The sequence below is a fragment of the Bombina bombina genome, chromosome 1 (assembly GCF_027579735.1).
Source record: "Bombina bombina isolate aBomBom1 chromosome 1, aBomBom1.pri, whole genome shotgun sequence".
Taxonomy (NCBI): Eukaryota; Metazoa; Chordata; class Amphibia; order Anura; family Bombinatoridae; genus Bombina; species Bombina bombina.
The window spans coordinates 736889290-736915819 of NC_069499.1; the positions used below are offsets into that span (position 1 = coordinate 736889290).

General features: G+C 40.5%; 1 protein-coding gene across 3 annotated transcripts in view; it reads left to right on the forward strand.

The window, feature by feature from the left end:
* The window catches only part of DOCK11 (dedicator of cytokinesis 11), a 923283-nt gene that overhangs the window by 864298 nt on the left and 32455 nt on the right, over positions 1-26530 (forward strand). For all 3 annotated transcript variants that reach the window (XM_053699249.1, XM_053699251.1, XM_053699250.1), the window contains one exon: positions 5738-5838. In XM_053699249.1, coding sequence (XP_053555224.1) covers positions 5738-5838 — 101 coding nt within the window. The remainder of the gene's footprint in view (positions 1-5737; positions 5839-26530) is intronic.

The window sequence follows — 26530 nt, forward strand, 5'->3', positions numbered from 1 at the left end:
GAAATTTAATATCTATGGAATGCATAGGTTCAAGCGGAACCCCTTGAAGAACTCTAAGGAATAAGTTTAGGCTCCAAGGCGGAGCAGCAGGCTTAAATACAGGCTTAATTCTGACCAAAGCCTGACTAAAAGTTTGAACGTCTGGGACATCTGCCAGACGTTTGTGTAGTAGAATAGACAAAGCAGATATTTGTCCTTTTAGAGAACTAGCTGATAATCCCTTCTCCAAACCCTCTTGGAGAAAAGACAATATTCTAGGAATCCTAATCTTACTCCACGAGTAACCTTTGGATTCACAACAATAAAGATATTTGCGCCAAATCTTATGATAGATCTTCCTGGTGACAGGCTTTCTAACCTGAATCAGGGTATCAATGACCGACTCAGAGAACCCACGCTTTGATAGAACTAGGCGTTCAATCTCCAAGCAGTCAGACGCAGAGAAACTAGATTTGGATGTGAGAACGGACCTTGGATTAGAAGGTCCCGCCTCATTGGCAGGGTCCACGGTGGAACCAAGGACATGCCCACTAGGTCTGCATACCAAGTCCTGCGTGGCCACGCAGGGGCTATCAGAATCACTGAAGCTCTCTCCTGCTTGATTCTGGCCACCAGACGTGGAAGGAGAGGAAGCGGTGGAAATACGTAGGCCAGATTGAAGGACCAAAGTACTGCTAGAGCATCTATCAGTACCGCCTTGGGATCCCGGGACCTGGACCCGTAACGAGGAAGTTTGGCATTCTGACGCAACGCCATCAGATCCAATTCTGGTGTGCCCCATAGCTGAATCAGCTGAGCAAATACCTCCGGATGGAGTTCCCACTCCCCCGGATGAAAAGACTGACGACTTAGAAAATCCGCCTCCCAGTTCTCTACTCCTGGAATGTGGATTGCTGAGAGATGGCAAGAGTGATCCTCTGCCCATCGGATTATTTTGGTTACCTCCATCATGGCTAGAGAAATCCTTGTTCCTCCTTGATGATTGATATAAGCTACAGTCGTGATGTTGTCCGACTGAAACCTGATGAATTTGGCTGCACCAAGCTGAGGCCACGCCTGAAGCGCCTTGAATATCACTCTCAGTTCTAGGATGTTTATCGGAAGAAGAGATTCCTCCCGAGACCATAAGCCCTGTGCTTTCAGGGAGTTCCAGACTGCACCCCAGCCTAGCATCCTGGCATCTGTCGTTACAATGAGCCACTGTAGCCTGTGGAAGTACATTCCCTGAGACAGGTGGTCCTGAGACAACCACCAGAGAAGAGAATCTCTGGTCTCCTGGTTCAGATGCAGTTGAGGAGATAAATCTGCATAATCCCCATTCCACTGTTTGAGCATGCATAGTTGCAGTGGTCTGAGGTGTAGGCGGGCAAAAGGAACTATGTCCCATGAGTCCGATTACCTCCATACACTGAGCCACAGATGGCCGAGGAATGGAATGAAGAGTTCGGCAAGTGGTTAAGAGTTTTGATTTTCTGACTTCCGTCAGAAATATTTTCATTTCTACCGAATCTATCAGAGTCCCCAGAAAGGAAACTCTTGTGAGAGGGAAGAGAGAACTCTTTTTTATGTTCACCTTCCACCCGTGAGATCTCAGAAAAGCCAACACAATGTCCATGTGAGACTTGGCTAGCTGAAAAGTCGACGCCTGAATTAAGATGTCGTCTAGATAAGGCGCCACTGCTATGCCCCGAGGTCGTAGAACCGCCATAAGGGACCCTAGCACCTTTGTGAAAATTCTTGGAGCCGTGGCTAACCCGAAGGGAAGAGCCACAAACTGGTAATGCCTGATTTGAAAGGCAAATCTGAGAAATTGATGATGATTTCTGTGAATAGGGATGTGTAGATATGCATCCTTTAAGTCCACGGTAGTCATATATTGACCTTGCTGGATCAGAGGTAGAATAGTCCGAATGGTCTCCATCTTGAATGATGGAACCCTGAGGAACTTGTTTAGAATTTTGAGATCCAAGATTGGTCTGAAAGTTCCCTCTTTTTTGGGAACCACAAACAGGTTTGAGTAGAACCCTAGTCCCTGTTCCTCTTTTGGGACTGGGCGGATCACCCCCATGGTAAGTAGATCTTCTACACAGCATAAGAACGCCTCTCTCTTTGTCTGGTTTACAGACAATCGAGAAATATGAAATCCCCCCGTGGAAGGGAGTCTTTGAATTCCAGAAGATATCCCTGGGACACAATTTCTAAAGCCCAGGGATCGTGAACATCTCTTGCCCAAGCCTGAGCGAAGAGAGAGAGTCTGCCCCCTACTAGATCTGGTCCCGGATCGGGGGCTACCCCTTCATGCTGTCTTAGAGGCAGCTGCAGGCTTCTTGGCCTGTTTACCCTTGTTCCAAAACTGGTTAGGTCTCCAGACTGACTTGGATTGGGCAAAATTCCCCTCTTGCTTTGCAGCAGAGGAAGCCGAAACGGAACCACTCTTGAAGTTCCGAAAGGAACGAAAATTATTTTGTTTGATCTTCATCTTATTTGATCTATCCTGAGGAAGGGCATGACCTTTCCCTCCAGTGATATCTGAAATAATCTCTTTCAGTTCAGGCCCGAATAGGGTCTTTCCTTTGAAAGGGATGTTCAAAAGTTTAGATTTGGATAACACATCAGCAGACCAGGACTTAAGCCATAACGCCCTGCATGCTAAAATGGCAAAACCTGAATTCTTTGCCGCTAATTTAGCCAATTGAAAAGCGGCATCTGTAATAAAAGAATTAGCCAACTTAAGGGCCTTGATTCTGTCCATAATCTCCTCTAATGGAGTCTCCATCTGAAGAGCCTCTTCTAGAGCCTCAAACCAGAAAGCAGCTGCAGTAGTTACAGGAACAATGCACGCAATAGGTTGAAGAGAAAAACTGTGATGAACAAAAATTTCATCTTCAGGAGACCCTCTAACTTTTTATCCATAGGATCTTTGAAAGCACAACTGTCTTTGATAGGTATAGTTGTACGCTTAGACAGATTAGAAATAGCTCCCTCCACCTTAGGGAATGTCTGCCATGAGTCCCGCATGGTGTCAGATATGGGAAACATTTTCTTAAAAACAGGAGGGGGAGAGAACGGAATACCTGGTCTATCCAACTCCTTAGTAATAATATTCACAATCCTCTTAGGAACTGGAAAAACATCAGTGTAAACAGGAACCTCTAAGTATTTATCCATTTTACACAATTTCTCTGGAACCACTATAGGGTCACAATCATCTAGAGTCGCTAATACCTCCCTGAGCAATAAGCGGAGGTGTTCAAGCTTAAATTTAAAGGCCGTCATATCAGAATCTATCTGAGGAAGCGTCTTTCCTGAATCAGAAATTTCTCCCTCAGATAACAAATCCCTCACCCCTACTTCAGAGCATTGTGAGGGCATATCAGATACGGCTACTAAAGAGTCAGACGGCTCAGCATTTTTTTTTAACCCAGAGCTGTCCCGCTTTCCTTGTAAACCAGGCAGTTTAGATAAAACCTCTGTGAGGGTTGTATTCATAACTGTGGCCATGTCTTGTAAAGTAAAAGAATTTGACGCACTAGAGGTACTTGGCGTCACTTGTGCGGGCGTTACTGGTTGTGACACTTGGGGAGAGCTAGATGGCGAACCCTCATTTACTTCTGACTGAGAATCATCTATTGCTCTATTTTTAAGTGCTAATATATGTTCTTTATAGTTTATAGACATATCAGTACAATTGGGACACATTCTAAGAGGAGGTTCCACAATGGCTTCCAAACATATTAAACAAGGATTTTCCTTGGTGTCAGACATGTTAAACAGGCTAGTAATGTAACAAGCAAGCTTGGAGAACACTGTAATCAAAGTAAAAAACACTTAGAAATAAAACGGTACTGTGCCTTTAAGAGAAAAAAAGCTGCACCAGTTCTGCAAAACAGTGTAAAAAAGCAGTAAACTTAACGAAATTTTTACAGTAGCATTATAAAGGCTTAGTAACTTTGCACAGCTATGCAAATAAACAATTAACCCTTTAATGGCAAAAATGGATTGAAAAAATGTTAAACCCAGTAAAAAAGATTTTCAGCACCATGCCACAGCTCTGCTGTGGCTCCTACCTGCCCTTCAGAACGATTTGTGGGGGAAAAAACTTTTTTAACAACCCTCAAACATAGCAGAAAGGACAGGAGAAGCAGTGATATGTCTCAAAGGAAAGGAAACTGCGCAACAGAGGAGCGAAAATAGGCCCCTCCCACCTCACTCAATGTTTTGAGGCCTATCAGAGAAACACCAGAGTGTCTCTTAATTAACCATGTGAGTTACAAAACTCAAAACCAAGCCACAATGACCCCTTTAGTCCCTTCAAAAAACGTTATAAACAAAACGTTTTTTCCTAACAGTGTCACCGGTAACTAATGAACCCTTCAAGCAAGCTGAAATTCCTATTAAAGTATCTGAATACAGCTTACCCTTCCCTCATGGGCCTTTTCTAGATTTAACACAGTCTGTCTAGAAAAATATAGACTGAACATACCTTATATGCAGCTTAGCCTGCAAACTGTTCTCCCAACTGAAGTTTTCCAATACTCTTCAGGCCTTGTGAGAACAGCAGTGGATCTTAGTTACAAAGTGCTAAGATCATCATCCTCCTTGCAGAAATCTTCATCCCTTTTCTGCCAGAGAGTAAATAGTACACACCGGTACCATTTAAAATAATAAACTTTTGCTTGAGAAGTAAAAAACTAACATTTTAGTCACCACATAGCTCTTTGCCCTACCTAGCAGTTAAGCAGGCAGAGAGAATGACTGGGGGGTGGAGCTAAGGGGGGAGCTATATAGACAGCTCTGCTGTGGGTGCTCTCTCTGCCACTTCCTGTAGGGAAGGAGAATATCCCACAAGTAAGGATGAATCCGTGGACTCGATACATCTTACAAGAGAAACTATTTTTTTCATATCCCTTTAATCTTTCCCATAAAAAAATATCTTTGAAGAACATTGAACACCACTTGCTTTTTTTAGAATTGTGCTTGACCCATGCTCCCTAGCAAACCCAAAAAGCTAATTTTGTATCCTGCAAATGCTGCAAACCTAATAGCTGGTTTAGGCAATTTGTAGCATTTTAACATTCTTAATGTGATGTATTTGCAGTGTGGAAAAAAACTAAATTCATGAAACGTTTTTAATAAGCTTAGGCAATTAAAAACAAATAAATATTTGGGTAAGCACAATTCCTGCATTAAAGGGACAGAATACACCAGAATATTTATTGTTTTAAAAGATAGATAATCCCTTTATTACCCATTCCCTAGTTTTGCATAATCAACACAGTTATATTAATATACTTTTTACCTCTGTGATTATCTTGTATCTAAGCCTCTGCAAACTGCCCCTTATTTCAGTTCTTTTGTCAGACTTGCATTTTAGCCAATCAGTGCTGGCTCATAGGAACTCCACATGTGTGAGCACAGTGTTATCTATATGAAACACATAAACTAACACCCTCTAGTGGTGAAAAACTGTCAAAATTCCCTGAGATGAGAGGCGGCCTTCAAGGGCAAAGAGATTAGCATATAAACCTCCTAGGTTTAGCTTTCAACTAAGAATACCAAGAGAACAAATCAAAATTGGTAATAGATGTAAATTTGGAAATGGTTTAAAATGACATGCCCTATCTGAATAATGAAAGTTTATTTTGGACTAGACTGTCCCATTTAACATTTTAGGGTGTCTGTTATGTACTGATTGCCATTTCACAACATTCCTTATTTTTCTCCAATTTTCTTACAGGTGAATGCTGGTCCATTAGCTTATGCCCGAGCGTTCCTTGATGAGAGTCGATCCAGCAAGTACCCCAGTAAAAAGATTAAAGACTTAAAAGAAATCTTCAAGTATGTAAATAAAGATATTAAATTTGCTTTTATTACACAACTATAAAATGTAGTCTAGTTCAGTTAATTTGCCTAAATTAAATTATGCAGGCTTAATACTTAAGATTCCACATTCTGTTTAAAAATTGCTATATACTATTCACCTACTAAAAAAGGGACACAGTTTACAAATAGAAGACTTATTCATATTGGTGGTTTCCTTAAAGGGGCAGTAAGGTCATAATTAGACAGTCATGATTTAGACAGAGCAAACCATTTTAAACAACTTTCTAATTTACTTCTATTATTTAATTTGCTTCCTTCTCTTGTTATCCTTTGCTGAAAGATGTATCTAGGAAAGCTTAGGAGCAGCAAATAACTTAGGTTCTAGCTGCTGATTGGTGGCTGCATATATATATATATATATATATATATATATATACCGATTGTCATTGGCTCGCCCATGTGTTCAGTTAGAAACCAGTAGTGCATTGTTGCTCCATCAACAAATTATACCAAAATAATGAAACAAATTTGATAATAGAAGTAAACTGGAAATTTGTTTAAAATTGTATGTTCTACATAAATCATGAAAGATTTTTTTTTGGTTTCATGTCCCTTTAAGATGCAGCAGGACATACATTTGTTTTCTTAATGTCCCTGTGACTTTTCAAAATAGTTAATGTCAGAGGAGGAAAGATAGTCACCTTTTTGTTTGGATAAAAAATGTCCCTTGCTCCATTTAGCCAAAAGAGTAAGTTTTGTTCCATACAGTTTTCTGTGTGTATGTATATAATGTATGTAGAATAGTCCAAAAAGTAAAAAATCATTCTAGGAGACATGGCTACCAGGCTGGGGGTTTTCTGAATCTAGCCCATAGTTATCAAACGTGTGATAATTGCTTGCGAACTGATGAGTGTGGCATTTTATCATCTGCTAAAATAACTACATGGGGTAGATTTACCAATGTCTGTCTGACATGATACGCTGTAGCTTATCATGTCCGACAGACATCGCTGAATGCCGACAGCATACGCTGTTGACATTTATCATTGCACAAGCAGTTCACTAGAACTGCTTGTGCAATGCCGCCCCCTGCAGATTCATGGCCAATCGGACGCTAGCAGGGGGTGTCAATCAGCCCAATCATATAGGATCGGGCGAATTGAAGACCGCAGCCTCAGAGGCAACATAACTGCAGCCTCAGAGGCAACATAACTGCTGGTTACGGCGAGCCTGAAGACACGGAAACAAGGGAAACAAGGGACATTCGGCCCTTTTTAAATCTACCCCCATATGTGTGCTGCAGCAGGTACTAATAAAAGTCAAGAAGAATCTGATAAAGACAGTAATCTCACATCAGCAGCAAGATCAAACCTCATTTTATTTTTCTTCACATTCATGTATTTCCAATGATCAATTTTACCTGCTAAGTATAGTAAATTATTTGTTAACAGTTGCATTTACCTTTATTTTGTCATCTGAAATATCGGGGGGGGGGGGTGTTTGTTTTTTAAAGGGACATTAAATAGTAAATACATGCTAGGCATAATTATATAGTCGCAGTGTAAAGTTTTAGTTTCTATAAAGTACTTTATATTCTTTAAAGTAATGAATATTGACTGTATGGAATATGACAATATTAAAGTAACAAACAAGGTTTCCCCTTAGCCATTGTCTACACAGTTCGGTGATGGAGTTGCAGCTTGGTTTAAATACTGTTTAAACATTATAATACCCTGCATGTTAAAATGAATGAGTAGTGTACAATTATTATGGGAAGCAATTGCTTATTTAAAGGCAGATAATCCAATGATAACACTTCAAACTTTATTGAAGCATTTTGTGTGCTTGCATATTCAAAGGATATGCAATTAGACTTGGATCTGCATAGTCTCTTCTTAAGGGACATAAAACCCAATTGATTTTATATCTATAGTATTAAGGTTATTCCCTGCATCCCTTAGTTTGAAACAAAAGTTTTAAACAAAATTCATTTGAAACTAATACAACCATGAACATAAATTAACTATAACAAACATTTTTAATTTACCGAAAATAAAATTTTGGGTGTAACAAAATTTTTTCCCGTGCACATATCTAGTGAAACGTATACCTAGGTAGACTCAGGAGCACCAATGCACTACTAGGTGCTAGCTGATTATTGGTGGCTGCATATACATACCTCTTGTCATTGGCTTACCTGATATGCTTAGCTAGTTCACAGCAGTGCATTGCTGCTCCTTTAACAAAGGATATTAACAGAATAAAGCATAATAGGAGTAAATAGGAAAGTTGATTACAATTATATGCTCTCTCTGAATCATTTAAGATAAATGTTGGGTTTCATGTCCCTTTAACTAAAACATCTGGGGGGTTTACATTTGGATTGGGAAAACAAATGAAAAATTACAAGAAAGATTCTTTTCACTGATTTCCCTGTCCCCCAGAACAAAAGAACCCCTTCTAACCAATCACAAACTAATATTCAGATAAAGCACAAACTCTGTTTGCACATGTGCAGACTGGTGTAGTCTGCATTCTTGTATTCCCTTAGCGCAAGATTACAAGTCGCACGGCAAATCTGTTTTTCGCAATTGCGAAAAACACCGCGCGTTAAGGTTCTTGCTCATTTGGAGTGCAGGTATTACAAGTTGCAAAATAACAAATTTTTGGACATAAATATCTATTTATAACAAGATATGTTTCTGATTATATATATGTCTAGAAATAAATTAATGTTTCTCTATGTATGTGTATGTATGTCAATGTAAAATCCCTTTGTCGGCTTCTTTTTTATATAACACCCAAGATGGCGTATCTTTGAACCCTTATAACTTTGTGTGCAATATATTTTAAAAATCATTTTTAATAGACAGTGTTAATATGAGGTCATTGTTTTGTGAATCTTTTTTGTTGCTAAAAACTGTTAAACTACAGCTTGTCGAGAGTTTAAAGGATTTTTGTGTTAAAGGCGAATTTGCGCGCACAATCGCAATTTTTCAAGACTTGTAATATCTGCGCAATTAAATTTGCATGCAAAAAGACCATATAGTGCGCGGAAAAGACATACCATGCGACTTGTAATCTTGCCCATAAGGGGGTTTAGCACCGATTCAACTTGGTTAACATTACAAAAAATGCATTGCCTATCAAGATTGTTGATGCAAAACTGATAATCCATCTTTTAAAAGCATGTGACATCATTGAAGTTTAGGGAGGGAGGGAAAAGTAAACAAAAGCTTGCATAAATTGCCTTAAAGTATTAACCCATGCCTCCCTGGGAGAAAATAAAAGATTTTTTAGATGTGTTTTACAACAAAAGGCTGCAAAATAAATAATGAATGTATATTGCAATAATGTTTCACTTGCAATAATGAAACATTTTATGCATTGTTGAAATGTCAAGTTCAATGGTCCTTTAACCCCTTAGTGACCAGACCAATTTTCAATTTTCTTACCCTTAAGGACCAGGGCTATTTTTACATTTCTGCAGTGTTTGTGTTTAGCTTTAATTTTACTCCTACTCATTTACTGTACACACACATATTATATACCGTTTTTATCCCCATTAAATGGACTTTCTAAAGGTAACATTATTTCTCTTGCAAGCTGTATCCAGTCCACGGATTCATCCTTACTTGTGGGATATTCTCATTCCCTACAGGAAGTGGCAAAAAGAGCACACAGCAGAGCTGTCCATATAGCTCCCCCTCTAGCTCCACCCCCCAGTGATTCTCTTTGCCGCTCTAACAGATAGGGCTTCTCCACGGGAGGGTAAAGTGAATGTGGTGTTAGATTTGTAGTTTTATATCTTCAATCAAAAGTTTGTTATTTTTAAATAGTACCGGTTTGTGCTATTTACTCTCTGGCAGAAATGGGATGAAGAATTCTGCTGAGAGGAAAATTATTTTAGCATGTTGTAACTAAAGTCCATTGCTGTTCCCATACAGGACTGAGTTTTTTTTTTTTTTTTTTTTGCCCTTGATTTAGACCTATCCTGAGGAAGGGCATGACCTTTTCCTCCAGTGATATAAGCAATAATCTCCTTCAAACCAGGCCCGAATAGGGTCTGCCCCTTGAAGGGAAGTTAAGTAGCTTATTTATTAAAGTCACGACAGCTGACCATGATATAAGCCATAGCGCTCTGCGCGCCAGTATACTAAAAAACAGAATTCTTAGCCGTTAGTCTAGTCAAATGAACAAGGCATCAGAAAACAAAGGAATTGGCTAGCATAAGCTTGTCAAATATATTCATCCAATGGAGTCGCTTAACTGTAAAGCCTCATCAAGAGACTCAACCCAGAACGCCGCAGCAGCAGTGACAGAAGCAATGTATGCAAGGGGCTGCAGGATAAAACCCTGTTGAATAAACATTTTTTATCCATTGGATCTAAAAAGCACAACTGTCCTCGTCAGAGGTAGTGGTACGCTTAGCTAGAGTAGAAACTCTTCTCTCCACCTTAGGAACTGTCTGCCAGAAGTCCCGTGTGGTGGTAACTATTAGAAAACATTCTTCTAAAAAATAGGAGGGGAAGAGAACGGCACACCTGGTCTATCCCATTCCTTATTAAAAAAAATTTAGTAAACCTCTTTAGGTATTGGAAAAACATCAGTGCACACCGGCACTGCATATTATTTATCCAGTCTACACAATTTCTCTGGCCCTGCGATTGTACACATTCATTCAGAGCAGCCAAAGCCTCCCTGAGCAACAAGTGGAGGTTCTCAAGCATAAATTTTAAATGTAGTAATATCAGAATCAGGTTAAATCATCTTCCCTGAGTCAAAAAAAAAAAAATCAATGTTTCAGTCATCTTTTTTTCTAGTCAAGACAAGATAATGCTTGAAGACTGACAAGAATCCCCATGTGGGAAGGGTAAGCCATGTTCTGAGACTTAGTATAGAACTAGAGGCTTATTTAAGAGGGCTCAATAGACTGGTTATCATTTTTCCAGGGCAATCGATTATTTTAATTCACAAAATACTCATTATTGACATTTTTAACGCACTTTTGGGGTGTTTATTTGGGGTTTTATTCCACATGGCATTATTTTTAGTCACCTAAATTGGGTGCTGAAGGCCCCACAGCTCCGGAGTGGAGTGGGAGGGGCCTAATTGTGCGCCTCAGTTGCGCAGTTTATTCTGACAGATTCCTTTGCATGCTGCTTCACATGGGTCCAGAGACTGCTTGAGGACTTCTAGAGGCTTGCTTTTCTCAAATCCAATCCTTAAGGGAAGGTAGGGCCACAGCAGACTGCTGTGGCAAGGTGCTGTAGTTTATTAACCGGTTGTTTGCTTTAGGCGGCTCCGGTTTGGGCATTAAAGGGTTAATCAGGCTGAAACTTGCTGTGGAATCATATCGAAGCATTAGGCACATACTGTAAAAATGTCAAGAGATTTGGTTCATTTTTCACCGTTTTGTAAAATTGTGTGCGCTTTTATTTTCTTAAAGGCACAGTACCATTTATTGCAAATTGTGTTTTTTACTTGATAAAGTGTTTTTCCAAGCCTGCTTGTGTATAATACTAATCTGTTAAACATGTCTGACACTAAGAAAAGCCTTGCTCTATGTGTTCAGAAGCCATAGTGGAACCCCCACTCAAAATGTGTCCCAAGTGCACTAATGTGTCTATACACTTTAAAGATCATATTGTGTCACTTAAAAATATAGCCCTAGATGATTCTTTGACTGAAGGTAATGAGGATAGTCCGCCTTCCTCTCCTCATGTGTCATCACCAGTTACGCCCGCTCAAGCAATACCTAGTACCTCTAGTGCATTGGCACCTATTACATTGCAACAACTAGCGGCAGTCATGGATAATTCCCTTGCGGCCTTCCTATCCAAACTGCCAGTTTTCCCTAAAAAGCGCGATAGCTCTGTCTTGAGAACAGATGAGGAGCAGTCGGAAGCTTTGGGAGGTTTATCTGATGTACCCTCACAACACTCTGAAGTAGGGGCGAGGGATGTAATGTCTGAGGGAGAAATTTCTGACTCAGGAAAAGTTTCTCAGCGGGCAGAATCAGATTCACTAGCATTTAAATTTAAATTGGAACACCTCCGCGTACTGCTTAGGGAGGTTTTATCTACTCTGGATGATTGTGACCCTATGGTGGTCCCAGAGAAATTGTGTAAAATGGACAAATATCTAGAAGTCCCTGTATACACTGATGCATTTCCGATCCCTAAGAGGGTGGCAGATATTGTTGCTAGGGAGTGGGAGAGACCAGGTGTACCTTTTGTTCCCCCCCCCCTATCTTTAAGAAAATGTTCCCCATAACTGATCCCAGGCGGGACGCGTGGCAGATGGTCCCTAAGGTAGAGGGGGCAGTTTCAACACTAGCCAAGCGCACAACCATACCAATTGAAGACAGTTGTGCTTTCAAAGATCCTATGGATAAAAAAATTAGAAGGTTTACTAAAGAAAATATTTGTTCAACAAGGTTTCCTTCTCCAACCTATTGCCTGCATTATTCCTGTAACTACTGCAGCGGCTTTTTGGTTTGAGGCGCTGGAGGAGTCGCTCCAGAGGGAGACTTCATATGACAAAGTCATGGATAGAATTAATGCTTTAAAGCTGGCTAATTCTTTTATCACAGATGCCGCTTTGCAATTAGCTAAGTTAGCGGCGAAAAATTCTGGTTTTGCCATCATGGCGCGCAGAGCGCTTTGGCTCAAGTCATGGTCGGCCGACGTGTCGTCCAAAACAAAATTACTAAATATTCCTTTCAAGGGAAAGACCCTTTTCGGGCCCAAGTTGAAGGAGATTATTTCGGATATCACTGGGGGAAAGGGCCATGCCCTACCGCAAGATAGGCCTTTTAAGGCTAAAAACAAGGCTAATTTTCGTTCCTTTCGCAACTTCAGGAGCGGTCCTGCTTCAACATCTGTAACCGCAAAGCAAGAGGGTAACGCTTTACAGCCCAAGGCAACCTGGAAGCCTTTGCAGAGCTGGAACAAGGGTATACAGGCCAAAAAGCCTGCGGCTGCTACTAAGACAGCATGAAGGGGTAGCCCCCGATCTGGGACCAGATCTGGTAGAGGGCAGACTCTCTCTCTTTGCTCAGGCTTGGGCAAGAGATGTTCCCGATCCCTGGGCATTAGAGATCGTTGCTCAGGGATATCTTCTAGAATTCAAGGACTCTCCTCCAAGGGGAAGGTTCCACATTTCTCGTCTGTCTACAGACCAGACAAAGAAAGAGGCGTTCTTACGCTGTGTAGAAGATCTACTCAAGATGGGAGTGATAGGCCCAGTTCCAATTACAGAACAAGGACTGGGTTTTTACTCAAACCTGTTTGTGGTTCCCAAAAAGGAAAGAAATTTCAGGCTAATCCTGGATCTAAAAATTCTAAACAAATTCCTCAGAGTTCCATCTTTCAAAATGGAGACCATTCGGACAATCTTACCGATGATCCAGGAAGGTCAATATATGACTACCGTGGATCTAAAGGATGCGTACCTTCATATTCCTATCCACAAAGATCACCATCAGTTCCTAAGGTTCGCCTTTCTGGACAAGCATTACCAATTCGTGGCCCTTCTCTTCGGGTTGGCCACCGCTCCCAGAATTTTCACAAAAGTGCTAGGGTCCCTTCTAGCGGTACTAAGACCGCGGGGCATTGCAGTAGCACCTTATCTGGACGACATCTTAATTCAGGCGTCGTCTTTTCCCAGAGCCAAGGCTCATACGGAGATTGTTCTAGCCTTTCTAAGGTCTCACGGGTGGAAGGTGAACACCGAAAAAAGTTCTCTGTCCCCGCTTACAAGGGTTCCCTTCCTTGGAACATTAATAGACTCGGTAGAAATCTGACGGAGGTCAGAAGGTTAAAGCTTTTAACCACCTGCCGAGTTCTTCATTCCATTCTTCGGCCATCTGTAGCTTAGTGCATGGAGGTAATCAGATTAATGGTAGCAGCAATGGACGTAGTCCCTTTTGCTCGAATTCATCTCAGGCCACTGCAATTGTGCATGCTCAAACAGTGGAATGGGTATTATGCAGATTTGTCCCCTCAAATCCAACTGGACCAGAAAACCAGAGATTCTCTTCTCTGGTGGTTGTCTCAGGATCACCTGTCTCAGGGAATGTGCTTCCGCAGACCGGAGTGGATCATTGTAACGACCGACGCCAGTCTGTTAGGCTGGGGCGCGGTCTGGGACTCCCTGAAAGCTCAGGGCCTATGGTCTCTTCTCCCGATAAACATTTTGGAACTGAGAGCGATATTCAACACGCTCCAGGCATGGCCTCAGCTAGCGGCGGCCAAATTCATCAGATTTCAGTCGGACAAAATCACGACTGTAGCATACATCAATCATCAGGGAGGAACAAAGAGTTCCTTAGCGATGAAGGAAGTAACCAAAATAATCAGGTGGGCGGAGGATCAATCTTGTCATCTATCTGCAATTCACATCCCAGGAGTAGACAACTGGGAAGCGGATTTCCTAAGTCGTCAGACTTTTCACCCGGGGGATTGGGAACTCCACCCGGAGGTTTTTGCTCAGCTGACCCAGCTATGGGGCATTCCAGAGTTGGATCTGATGGCGTCCCATCAGAACACCAAACTTCCTCTTTACGGATCCAGGTCCAGGGACCCCAAGGCGGCATTGATAGATGCTCTAGTAGCGCCTTGGTCCTTCAGTCTAGCTTATGTCTTTCCACCGTTTCCCCTTCTACCTCGGCTGGTAACCAGAATCAAACAGGAGAAGGCTTCGGTAATTCTGATAGTGCCTGCGTGGCCACGCAGGACTTGGTATGCAGACCTAGTGGACATGTCATCTGTCCCACAATGGACACTGCCAATGAGGCAGGATCTTCTAATACAGGGTCCTTTCAAGCATCCAAATCTAGTTTCTCTGCAGCTGACTGCTTGGAGATTTAACGCTTAATTCTATCCAAGCGTGGCTTCTCTGAATCAGTCATAGATACTCTGATCCAAGCTAGAAAGCCGGTCACCAGGAAAATTTACCATAAGATATGGCGGAAATATCTTTTTTGGTGTGAATCCAAGGGTTACTCGTGGAGTAAGATTAGGATTCCAAGGATATTGTCCTTTCTCCAAGAAGGATTGGAGAAAGGTTTGTCAGCTAGTTCCTTAAAGGGACAGATATCCGCTCTGTCTATCCTTTTACACAAGCGTCTGGCAGAAGTACCAGACGTTCAAGCGTTTGCACAGGCTTTAGTCAGAATCAAGCCTGTCTATAGACCTGTGGCTCCTCCATGGAGTCTAAATTTAGTTATTTCAGTTCTTCAAGGGGTTCTTCAACCTTTACATTCCATAGATATTAAGTTATTATCTTGGAAAGTTTTGTTTTTGGTAGCTATATCTTCTGCTCGAAGAGTTTCAGAATTGTCTGTTTTGCAGTGTAATTCACCCTATCTGGTGTTCCATGCAGATAAGGTAGTTTTGCGTACCAAACCTGGTTTTCTTCCTAAAGTTGTTTCTAATAAGAATATTAACCAGGAAATCATTGTTCCTTCCAGCTTCTAAGAAGGAACGGCTATTACACAATCTTGATGTGGTTCATGCTTTGAAATTCTATTTACAAGCAACTAAAGATTTCAGACAAACATCATCCTTTTTTTCGTTTATTCTGGTAAGAGGAGAGGTCAGAAAGCGACTGCTACCTCTCTTTCCTTCTGGCTGAAAAGCATCATCCGATTGGCTTACGAGACTGCTGGGTAGCAGCCTCCTGAACGAATTACAGCTCATTCCACCAGAGCTGTGGCTTCCACATGGGCTTTCAAGAATGAGGCTTCTGTTGAACAGATTTTTAAGGCAGCGACTTGGTCTTCACTGCATACTTTTGCCAAATTTTACAAATTCGATACTTTTGCTTCTTCGGAGGCTATTTTTGGGAGAAAGGTTTTGCAAGCAGTGGTGCCTTCCGTTTAGGTTACCTGTCTTGTTCCCTCCCTTCATCCGTGTCCTAAAGCTTTGGTATTGGTATCCTACAAGTAAGGATGAATCCGTGGACTGGATACACCTTTCAAGAGAAAACAGAATTTATGCTTACCTGATAAATTACTTTCTCTTGCGGTGTATCCAGTCCACGGCCTGCCCTGGCAATTAAGTCAGGTTAAAATTTCTTGTTTAAACTACAGTCACCACTGCACCCTATGGTTTCTCCTTTTTCTCCTAACCGTCGGTCGAATGACTGGGGGGCGGAGCTAGAGGGGGAGCTATATGGACAGCTCTGCTGTGTGCTCTCTTTGCCACTTCCTGTAGGGAATGAGAATATCCCACAAGTAAGGATGAATCCGTGGACTGGATACACCGCAAGAGAAAGTAATTTATCAGGTAAGCATAAATTCTGTTTTTCATCATACCATATAATTTACTATAAAAAATTACAAAATATGGTGAAAAAAAATGGGAAAAAAACCACAATTTTCTACACATCTACAACCACCAAAAAACGCCCATGCTAAATAGTTTCTAAATTTTGCCAGTACCCAGTTTACTACAAAATTTGCCATTTTTGTATAAAAAAAAATAAATCCCAATTTCTGTAGTGTAGCTGCCCACCCTTAATACCCTACCCACCCTCCCTCTCCCAGATCCCTTTCCCAACATTTCCTCCCCCCTCCCTCTCCCTTCTTTGTCTTGGACTGTACTGTTACTGAATGTAGTGTGCACGCGCGCTCGCTCCCACCTCCTTGCGCACTCCAGGAAACAGGCATCACTGCAATAACATGAAAGCGTCTGGAAGCGATCACAATCGCTTCCAGTGCTTGAAAACCCTGGTCATTAAGTGACAGTTTTTGTAGGACATACCCTGTACATCCTTGGTCCTTAAGGGGTTAAGCATTGAAAGTATATTAAAGTGCAAAAATAAAATGCTGTTAGAGCATATTATTTCACTGTTATTAAAAATATATATATATATATACATTTAACACCTGCATTGTTAAAATTACACTAAAGTTAAGATTAAACTTTCATGATTCAGAAAGAACATGTCATTTTAAAAACTTTCTTATTCACTTTACATTATGAATTTGTGCACATCCATTTTTATTTTATTTTTTATTTTAAATAGGTTTTTATTGAAAAATTTTCAACTTACAAGACTACAATGCAAAACATTGATATTATCAGTAAAAAAAGATACAATACACGTTTGGCATTCAGATAATAACAGTGTGTAAATTTACATATTTTACAAGGTCTATGTTTCATTTACGATTAGAGTTGGTATACTCTTCCCAGATAAACCTTATCGAGTAGTAGGCATCTAATTGATGTAATATAAAATAATGGTATTTTTCAAGAGATATTGCCAGCGTTACAGAAGAGACCCAGTCTTCTATTGAGGGTGTAATCGTGTTCTTCCAAAGCCTAGGTATTAGCTGTCTGGCGCAGTTTAACATTAAGGTAAGTAGCTTGGATCTAAGTCTACATGTCAACTTGGTAGGTCTACCAAACAGGCATGTTAGTGGGTCAGTAGGAATTTCAAAATGTAAAACCTTGGTTACTTCTGTTATAATGAGTTTCCAATATTTGTTAATCATAGGGCACGTCCACCATATATGGTATGCTGTGCCTATTTGTCCACACCCTCTCCAACAGATATTTGTGGACTTTGGGAAAATCTGTGCTAACCTGTGCGGGGTATAGTACCATCTACTTAATATTTTCTTGTTAGTTTCTTTAAAACTTATAGAGGAAGCTGAAGATGACATTTGTGCAATCATTTTCAACCAGTACTTTTCTACAATATTTATTCCCATTTCTTCCTCCCATTTTTGGGTATATGATGGCAGGTTACGTGAATGGTATTGTAAGATAAGTTGATATGATTTGGATAGGTTACCTCTAATATCTTTTTGGTAGCAGAAATTTTCAAAGAGTGTTAGGTTTCTATTTATCTTACTCTTTTCAGGGTGTGTTGTGATGAGGTGACTTAATTGGAGGTATTTGTACCAAGAGACAAAATGGGATATAGCTGCTTCTTATAGTTCTGTTTTTGGGCGTAGTTTACCTTCAGAGAGGACTTTGTAATAAGAAAGTAACAAGTGTATTGTACTACATTTATCCTGACCAAAAGTCTGACAGGGATAAAGGTTTTGTTGGTTAAGATTGAGGTTAATGGGGATGGAATAGTAGATATGGTTGGAATTTTTCTTACCAATTTTTCCCAGATTCTAAGGGTTTCGTTGGTTGTGCCAGGTGTATTTTCTATGTTTTTGTGGTTTAATATTAGACCAGCACAAACTTCCAAGGTTGTAGGATTTAGACAAGTGGTGCTCTAGCACAACCCATTCCTTATCCTCCTTATGTTTACACCAATTGATGATCCTAACTAGATGAGTAGCATATCTGTAATACTCATGATTAGGTACTCTCAGACCCCCTCTGTCTTTTGACATATACATAGTTTTCATGGATATTCTAGCCATATGTTTTGGCCCATATATAAGTTTCTGTAAGGATTGTAGGTAGTTATCAGGTAGTGGGATAGGTAATGCTTGGAAAATATATAACTTATCTTTGGAAGTATTGTCATTTTGATCGAATTGATACGCCCCAGCCATGACAATGGTTTTTCTTCCCAGCTCATTATATCTTGCTTGATGTTCTGTAGTAGTGGGGTATAATTTAGTGAATATAACATGTCTTTATTTACAGAAAGCTGGATGCCCAAATATTTGATAGATTTAGGTTGATGTTGATATCTGAATTGCTGTTGTATGTTGTGTTTGACCATGTCTAAGTTATGTAAACTAAGAAATTCAGATTTTCTGGTATTTATTTTAAAGTGAGATACTGCGCTGTATTTAGAGAATTCCAAAGACAGGGCAGGTAATGATGTTTCAGGGGAGGTTAGAGTAAGCATGATATCATCGGCATATAATGCCATTTTGTATTGTGTTTGTTCTATCATGATGCCTTTTATCTCTAGGTTGTTTCTTATATTTGTAGCTAATGTTTCCATGGCTAGGACAAATAATAGTGGGGAAAGCGGGCATCCTTGCCGTGTTCCATTGTTGATTCTTATGGGGGCCGAGAGGGAATTCTTTAAGTGTATTCTAGCCATGGGGGAATGGTATAATGCAAATATTTTTTCAATTAATAATTTTCCGAATCCAAATCTATATAGGGTAGCTCTTAAGAAGTGCCAGTTGATCCTATCAAAGGCCTTCTCTGCGTCTATTGATAGAAGGATTGTGGGGAGTTTTTGCTGGTTAACATAATCTAAAAGGTTAATTATTTTTATGGTGTTGTCTCTGGCTTCACGACCTGGGGTGAACCCAGATTGGTTGGTGTGAATTAATGACGGTAAAATTGTATTAATACGGGTCGCTAGTATTTTCGCATATAACTTAATGTCTACGTTTAGTAGTGAAATGGGCCTAAAATTGGATGGTATATTTGGGGGTTTCCCTGGCTTAGGGATGACCATGATATAAGCTTCTACCATGCTTTTAGGGAAGGGGTCTTTATCTCCTACTTTATGAAATAAAGTTAGTAGGTGCAGTGCAAGGATGTCTTTAAAGGTTTGATAATACCTAACTGTGAAGCCATCTGGGCCTGGGCTCTTGCCCACATTTAATTTTATCGCTTGGTTTAGTTCAGTGGGAGTAATGGGGGAGCCTAGGTCTTTAGCTTGTTCTGTACTCAAGGTTGGCAGATTTGAAGTGTGTAGATAAGAGTGAATGTTGGGTTCTGTTTCTGATTGATCAATTATTGTGTTTAAGTTATAGAGCTGTGAGTAGTAGTTTTGGAATTGTTTCAAGATGCCAGGGGTAGTGAGTATTTTTTGATTTGTAGGAGTAAGGAGTTTATGCACAAAGCATTTAAGTTTTCTTTTCTGTAGGGTTCTAGCTAGTATTTTGCCCGGTTTATTACCTTCATAGAATAGCTTTTGTTTGAATTTATTAAATATTGTTTGTTGTTCTTGTGCTAACATTTCTTTTAATTTAAATCTATGGTCTTGCAGCTCCTTAAATATTGTTTGGTCTAATGTTTTTTTTTGTGTGTTTAAAATATAGATTGGATATGTTTGTAGTTAGGTCTATATATTATTGTCACGCTGTTTTTTTTATACGTGCTTTGTGCTTTATAAATTCTCCTCTCATGTAACACTTATGTGTCTCCCATATAGTAAAGTCATCAACATCTGGGGTAGAATTTATGTTGAAAAACTCCTTAAGTGATTTGGTGAGTGTTTCTTTTAGTTCTTGAGTGTTTAGGAGGGAATCATCTAGCTTCCATATGCAGGTGTTAGTTCTAGTGTTGGGCCATTTTAGTTTCAGTAGCATGGCTGAATGGTCTGATCATGTTGTAGGTTTGATGGAAGAATCAGATATATACGTGAAACCTGCCTGGTTCGTGAAAAAATAATCTAATCTACTATATGATGTAGTAGGTGGGGAGAAGAAAGTATAGTCTCTTTTATCCTCATGGAAGTATCGCCATGTGTCTTATTAATTATGGTCTCTTAATTGTTTCCATAGGAAGTGGGCTGTTTTCTTGGATGCTCTAGTGTTCGGATTTGAACAGTCTTTCAGGGGTTGTACAGGGAAGTTAAAATCCCCTCCAAGTATAATTATACCTTTGGCAAAATCTAACAATTTCTGAAATACCTTTTTTTTAATATATATATATCTTTATTCATGGCCGATAAATACAATTAACAAAGATCACTTTTGTTGTCATATATAAGCATAACTACAAAAATAATTTAACAGATATAACAGCCCAGCATATTTTGTAACTGGCTCCTGACAGCAAATTGCTGAGAGGAGACTCAGAAAGAAATAATAAAAAGAAAAAAAAAAGAAAAGAAACCAGGAAGAGAGAAAGAGAAGGAGAGAAAAAAAAAACGGAAAACCCCCTCCTTCCCCTAATCCCTGATACGATTAATACTGAATTTCAGCAACATTTGATATCCATGAATGTGGAAACAGGTCTAATATAACCATTTCTGCAAAACTAACTGAGGACAGGAAAGGTGCTAGAATCTGTTTTTGTATAGATATAAGATAAGAATTAATAATGGGATACCAGCCAAGTAAAAAAACTGTAATTCTAGTTTCTGAAGCATCCTGTAGATGATATGATTCGAAAATAATTTGATCTTGAATGACATGTAGAACCTCAGAGAATACGGGCCCTTTTTTTGATTTCCATTTTTTTAGAATACTCTGTCTTACCGCTAATATTAAAGTATTCAATGAACGAGCCCAATACCTATCTTGGCTACTCGAGGTCTCAATCAATAGGATAATATCCTGGAACGTAAGAGAGATAGATATCCTGTGAATGTTATTAAACCAATATATGAGTTTCAATCAGAGCTGATTTATCCCAGGGCATGCCCAGAACATATGCAATAGATCCGCTTCCCTGTATGCACATCTTGGACAGCAAGCTGATCTAGATGGATAAAGCCGGGCAAGTTTAGCTGGATAAAAATAAAAATTATTTATAAGTTTCATATGAGATTCCTTCCACATTGAGGGGACTTTACACCTCTCCAGGGTCTTGAAACTCTGTGTGATTCTATCCTGATCTATATCTGAGATTAACCTGCTCCAAAGACCACTGATCTTGTTTAAAACACCTTGAGTTTGCTTTGAGAGCATGATGTCATATATTAATGAGATTGAAGTGACACCCGCCACAAATCTCTGTAATAAAACCCTGACATCGGACCATGCAATAGATATGGGGAACTTCCAGTCCTGTGTCACGATAAAATGTCGTACCTGAAAAAACGCAAATAAATCTGATCTGGGTAACTGATAAAGAGAGAACAAAGTTTCTCCCGCTAGAACTAGATCGTCTGAGCCAATTAATTGACAGATCCGACTTAAACCCTTTTCGGCCCAGACCTTGAAAGTACTTTGGTGCATACCTGGAGAAAATAACGGGTTACCCCGAATAGGAAGAAATTCTGAGAAAGAAAAATCTATTTCCAAAAATTTACAAAATATATGCCATGCCAGAACTATATTCTTGAATGTTATAAGTGAAGAAACATTAGAAGGTAATTGTCGCGGCTTACAATGTAATATAGCTGATAGTGCAAAGGGATGTATCAAAAGAGACTCCTGTGCAAAAGAGGAGAATATATCTGTTCTTGCCAGCCAATCAATTGCAATTTCTCCAACATAGGTGTGTCCGGTCCACGGCGTCATCCTTACTTGTGGGATATTCTCTTCCCCAACAGGAAATGGCAAAGAGCCCAGCAAAGCTGGTCACATGATCCCTCCTAGGCTCCGCCTTCCCCAGTCATTCTCTTTGCCGTTGTACAGGCAACATCTCCACGGAGATGGCTTAGAGTTTTTTGGTGTTTAAATGTAGTTTTTATTCTTCAATCAAGAGTTTGTTATTTTAAAATAGTGCTGGTATGTACTATTTACTCTGAAACAGGAAAGAGATGAAGATTTCTGTTTGTAAGAGGAAAATGATTTTAGCAACCGTTACTAAAATCGATGGCTGTTTCCACACAGGACTGTTGAGAGGAATTAACTTCAGTTGGGGGAAACAGTGAGCAGACTTTTGCTGCTTGAGGTATGACACATTTCTAACAAGACTCGGTAATGCTGGAAGCTGTCATTTTCCCTATGGGAACCGGTAAGCCATTTTCTTAGTTTAAGTAAAAGAATAAAGGGCTTCATTAGGGCTTAAAAAACTGGTAGACATTTTTCTGGGCTAAAACGATTACTTTACTAAGTATATTTGGCAGATTATTACTTTTAATAGTTGTTAAATCTTGGGGATTGTTTTAATAAAAACGGCAGGCACTGTATTGGACACCTTTTTCACTGGGGGCCTTTTCTAGTCATAGACAGAGCCTCATTTTCGCGCCTTTAATGCGCAGTTGTTTTTGGAAAGCATGGCATGCAGATGCATGTGTGAGGAGCTAAGAACCACTGAAAAAGCTTATAGAAGGCATCATTTGGTATCGTATTCCCCTCTGGGCTTGGTTGGGTCTCAGCAAAGCAGATACCTGGGACTGTATAGGGGTTAATTGTAAAAACGGCTCCGGTTCCGTTATTTTAAGGGTTAAAGCTTTCAAATTTGGTGTGCAATACTTTTAAGGCTTTAAGATACTGTGGTGAAATTTTGGTGAAATTTGAACAATTCCTTCATACTTTTTCACATATTCAGTAATAAAGTGTGTTCAGTTTAAAATTTAAAGGGACAGTAACGGTTTTATTGTAAAACGTTTTTTGTGCTTTGTTGACAAGTTTAAGCCTGTTTAACATGTCTGAACCATCAGAAACGATGTTCTATATGTATGAAAGCCAATGTGTCTCCCCATTTAAATATATGTGATATATTTGTGTCATAATGTCCAAACAAAGTAGGGATAATAATGCCATAGATATGATATTGCCCAAGATGATTCCTCTAATGAGGGGAGTAAGCATGGTACTGCATCATCCCCTTCTGTGTCTACACCAGTTTTGCCCACACAAGAGGCCCCTAGTACATCTAGTGCGCCAATACTTATTACCATGCAACAATTAATGGCTGTAATGGATAATTCTATTGCATGCATTTTTTTCCAAAATGCCTACTTATCAGAGAAAGCGTGATTGCTCTGTTTTAAACACTGAAGAGCAAGAGGACGCTGATGATATCTGTTCTGACATACCCTCACACCTATCTGAAGGGGCCAGGAGGGAGGTTTTGTCTGAGGGAGAAATTTCAGATTCAGGGAAAATTTCTCAACAAGCAGAACCTGATATTGTAACTTTTAAATTTAAATTTCAACATCTCCACGCACTACTTAAGGAGGTATTATCTACTCTGGATGATTGTGACAATTTGGTCATTCCAGAGAAATTAGGTAAGATGGACAAGTTCCTAGAGGTTCCGGTGCCCCCCGATGTTTTTCCTATACCCAAGCGGGTGGCGGACATAGTAAATAAGGAGTGGGAAAGGCCCGGCATACCCTTTGTCCTCCCCCTATATTTAAGAAATTAGTTCCTATAGTCGACCCCAGAAAGGACTTATAGCATACAGTCCCCAAGGTCGAGGGGGCGGTTTCTACTCTAAACAAACGCACTTCTATTCCTATAGAAGATAGTTGTGCTTTCAAGATCCTATGGATTAAAGGTTAGAGGGTTTGCTTAAAAAGATGTTTGTTCAGCAAGGTTACCTTCTACAACCAATTTCATGCATTGTTCCTGTCACTACAGCTGCGTGTTTCTGGTTCGAAGAACTAGAAAAGTCGCTTAATAAAGAATCTTCGTACGAGGAGGTTTTGGACAGAGTTCAAGCTCTTAAATTGGCTAACTCTTTTTTATTTTGGATGCCGCTTTGCAATTAGCTAGATTAGCGGCGAATAATTCAGGGTTTGCTATCGTGGCGCGCAGAGCGCTTTTGCTTAACATCCCTTTCAAGGGTAAAACACTGTTTGGCCCTGACTTGAAAGAGATTATTTCAGGCATCACTGGGGGAAAGGGCCACGCCCTTCCTCTGGATAGGTCTTTTAAGGCTAAAAAGAAGCCACATTTTCGTCCCTTTCGCAGAAACGGACCAGCCTCAAATTCTACACCCTCTAAGCAAGAGGGTAATACTTCTCAAACCAAGCCAGCCTGGAGGCCGATGCAAGGCTGGAACAAGGGTAAGCAGGCCAAGTCACCTGCCACTGCTACCAAAACAGCATGAAGTGTTGGCCCCCGATCTGGGAAGGATCTGGTGGGGGGCAGACTTTCTCTCTTTGCTCAGGCTGGGTCAAGAGATGTTCAGGATCCTTGGGCGCTAGAAATAGTTTCTCAAGGTTATCTCCTGGAATTCAGGGAACTACTCCCAAGGGGAAGGTTCCACGGGTCTCAATTATCTTCGAACAGGCATTCTTACACTGTGTAGAAGACCTGTTAAGCATGGGAGTGATTCATCCTGTTCCATTAGGAGAACAAGGGATGGGTTTTTACTCCAACCTGTTCATAATTCCCAAAAAAGAGGGAACATTCAGACCTATTTTAGATCTCAAGATTCTAAACAAGTTTCTAAGGGTTTCATCATTCAAAATGGAAACCATTCGAACGATCCTTCCTACCATCCAGGAAGGTCAATTCATGACCACGGTGGACTTAAAGGATGCGTACCTACGTATTCCTATCCACAAGGAACATTTTCGGTTCCTAAGGTTCGCCTTTCTGGACAAGCATTACCTGTGGCACTTCCATTCGGATTAGCCACTGCTCCAAGGGTTTTCACAAGGGTACTAGGGTCCCTTCTAGCGGTGCTAAGACCAAGGGGCATTGCAGTAGTACCTTACTTGGACGACATCCTGATTCAAGTGTCGTCTCTGTCAAAAGCAAGGGCTCATACGGACATTGTCCTAGCCTTTCTCAGATCTCACAGGTGGAAAGTGAACATAGAAAAAAGTTCTCTGTCCCCGTCAACAAGAGTTCCCTTCTTGGGAACAATAATAGTTTCCTTAGAAATGAAGGTTTTTCTGACAGAGGCCAGAAAATCAAAACTTCTAAGCTCTTGTCAGGTACTTCATTCTGTTCTTCTTCCTTCCATAGCGCAGTCCATGGAAGTAATAGGGTTGATGGTTGCGGCAATGGACATAGTTCCTTTTGCACGAATTCATCTAAGACCATTGCACCTGGGCATGCTCAGACTGTGGAATGGGGATTATACAGACTTGTCTCCGACGATACAAGTAGATCAAATAACCAGAGATTCACTCCGTTGGTGGCTGACCCTGGACAACCTGTCACAGGGAATGAGCTTCCGCAGACCAGAATAGGTCATTGTCATGACCGACGCCAGTCTGGTGGGCTGGGGCGCGGTCTGGGAACCCCTGAAAACTCAGGGTCTATGGTTTCGGGAAGACTCTCTTCTCCCGATAAACATAATGGACCTGAGAGCGATATTCAATGCTCTCAAGGCTTGGCCTCGACTAGCAAAGGCCAAATTCATAAGGTTTCAATCAGTCATCATGACGACTGTTACATATATCAACCATCAGGGGGTAACAAGGAGTTCCCTGGCGATGGAGGAGCATCCGGGGGAGTGGGAACTCCATCTGGAAATCTTTGCCCAAATAACTCAATTATGGGGCATTCCAGACTTGGTTCTGATGGCCTCTCGTCAGAACTTCATGGTCCCTTGTTACGGGTCCAAATCCAGGGATCCCAAGGCGACTCTATTGGATACAATAGTAGCACCTTGGATCTTCAACCTAGCTTAAGTATTCCCACCGTTTCCTCTCATTCCCAGGCTGGTAGCCAGGATCAATCTGGAGAGGGCTTCGGTGACCTTGATAGTTCCTGTGTGGCCACGCAGGACTTGGTATGCAGACCTGGTGAATGTGTCATCGGCTCCACCATGGAAGCTACCTTTGAGACAGGACCTTCTTATTCAGGGTCCATTCGAACATCCGAATCTGGTTTTCCTCCAACTGACTGCTTGGAGTTTGAACGCTTGATTTTATCAAAGTGTGGGTTTTCAGATTCTGTAATAGATACTCTTATTCAGGCTAGAAAGCCTGTAACTAGAAAAATTTACCATAATATATGGAAAAAATATATCTGTTGGTGTGAATCTAAAGGATTCCCATGGAACAAGATAAAAATTCCTAAGATTCTTTCCTTTCTACAAGAAGGTTTGGAGAAAGGATTTTCTGCGAGTTCTCTGAAGGGACAGATCTCTGCTTTATCTGTTTTACTTCACAAAAGGCTGGCAGCTGTGCCAGACGTTTAAGCGTTTGTTCAGGCTCTGGTTAGAATCAAGCCTGT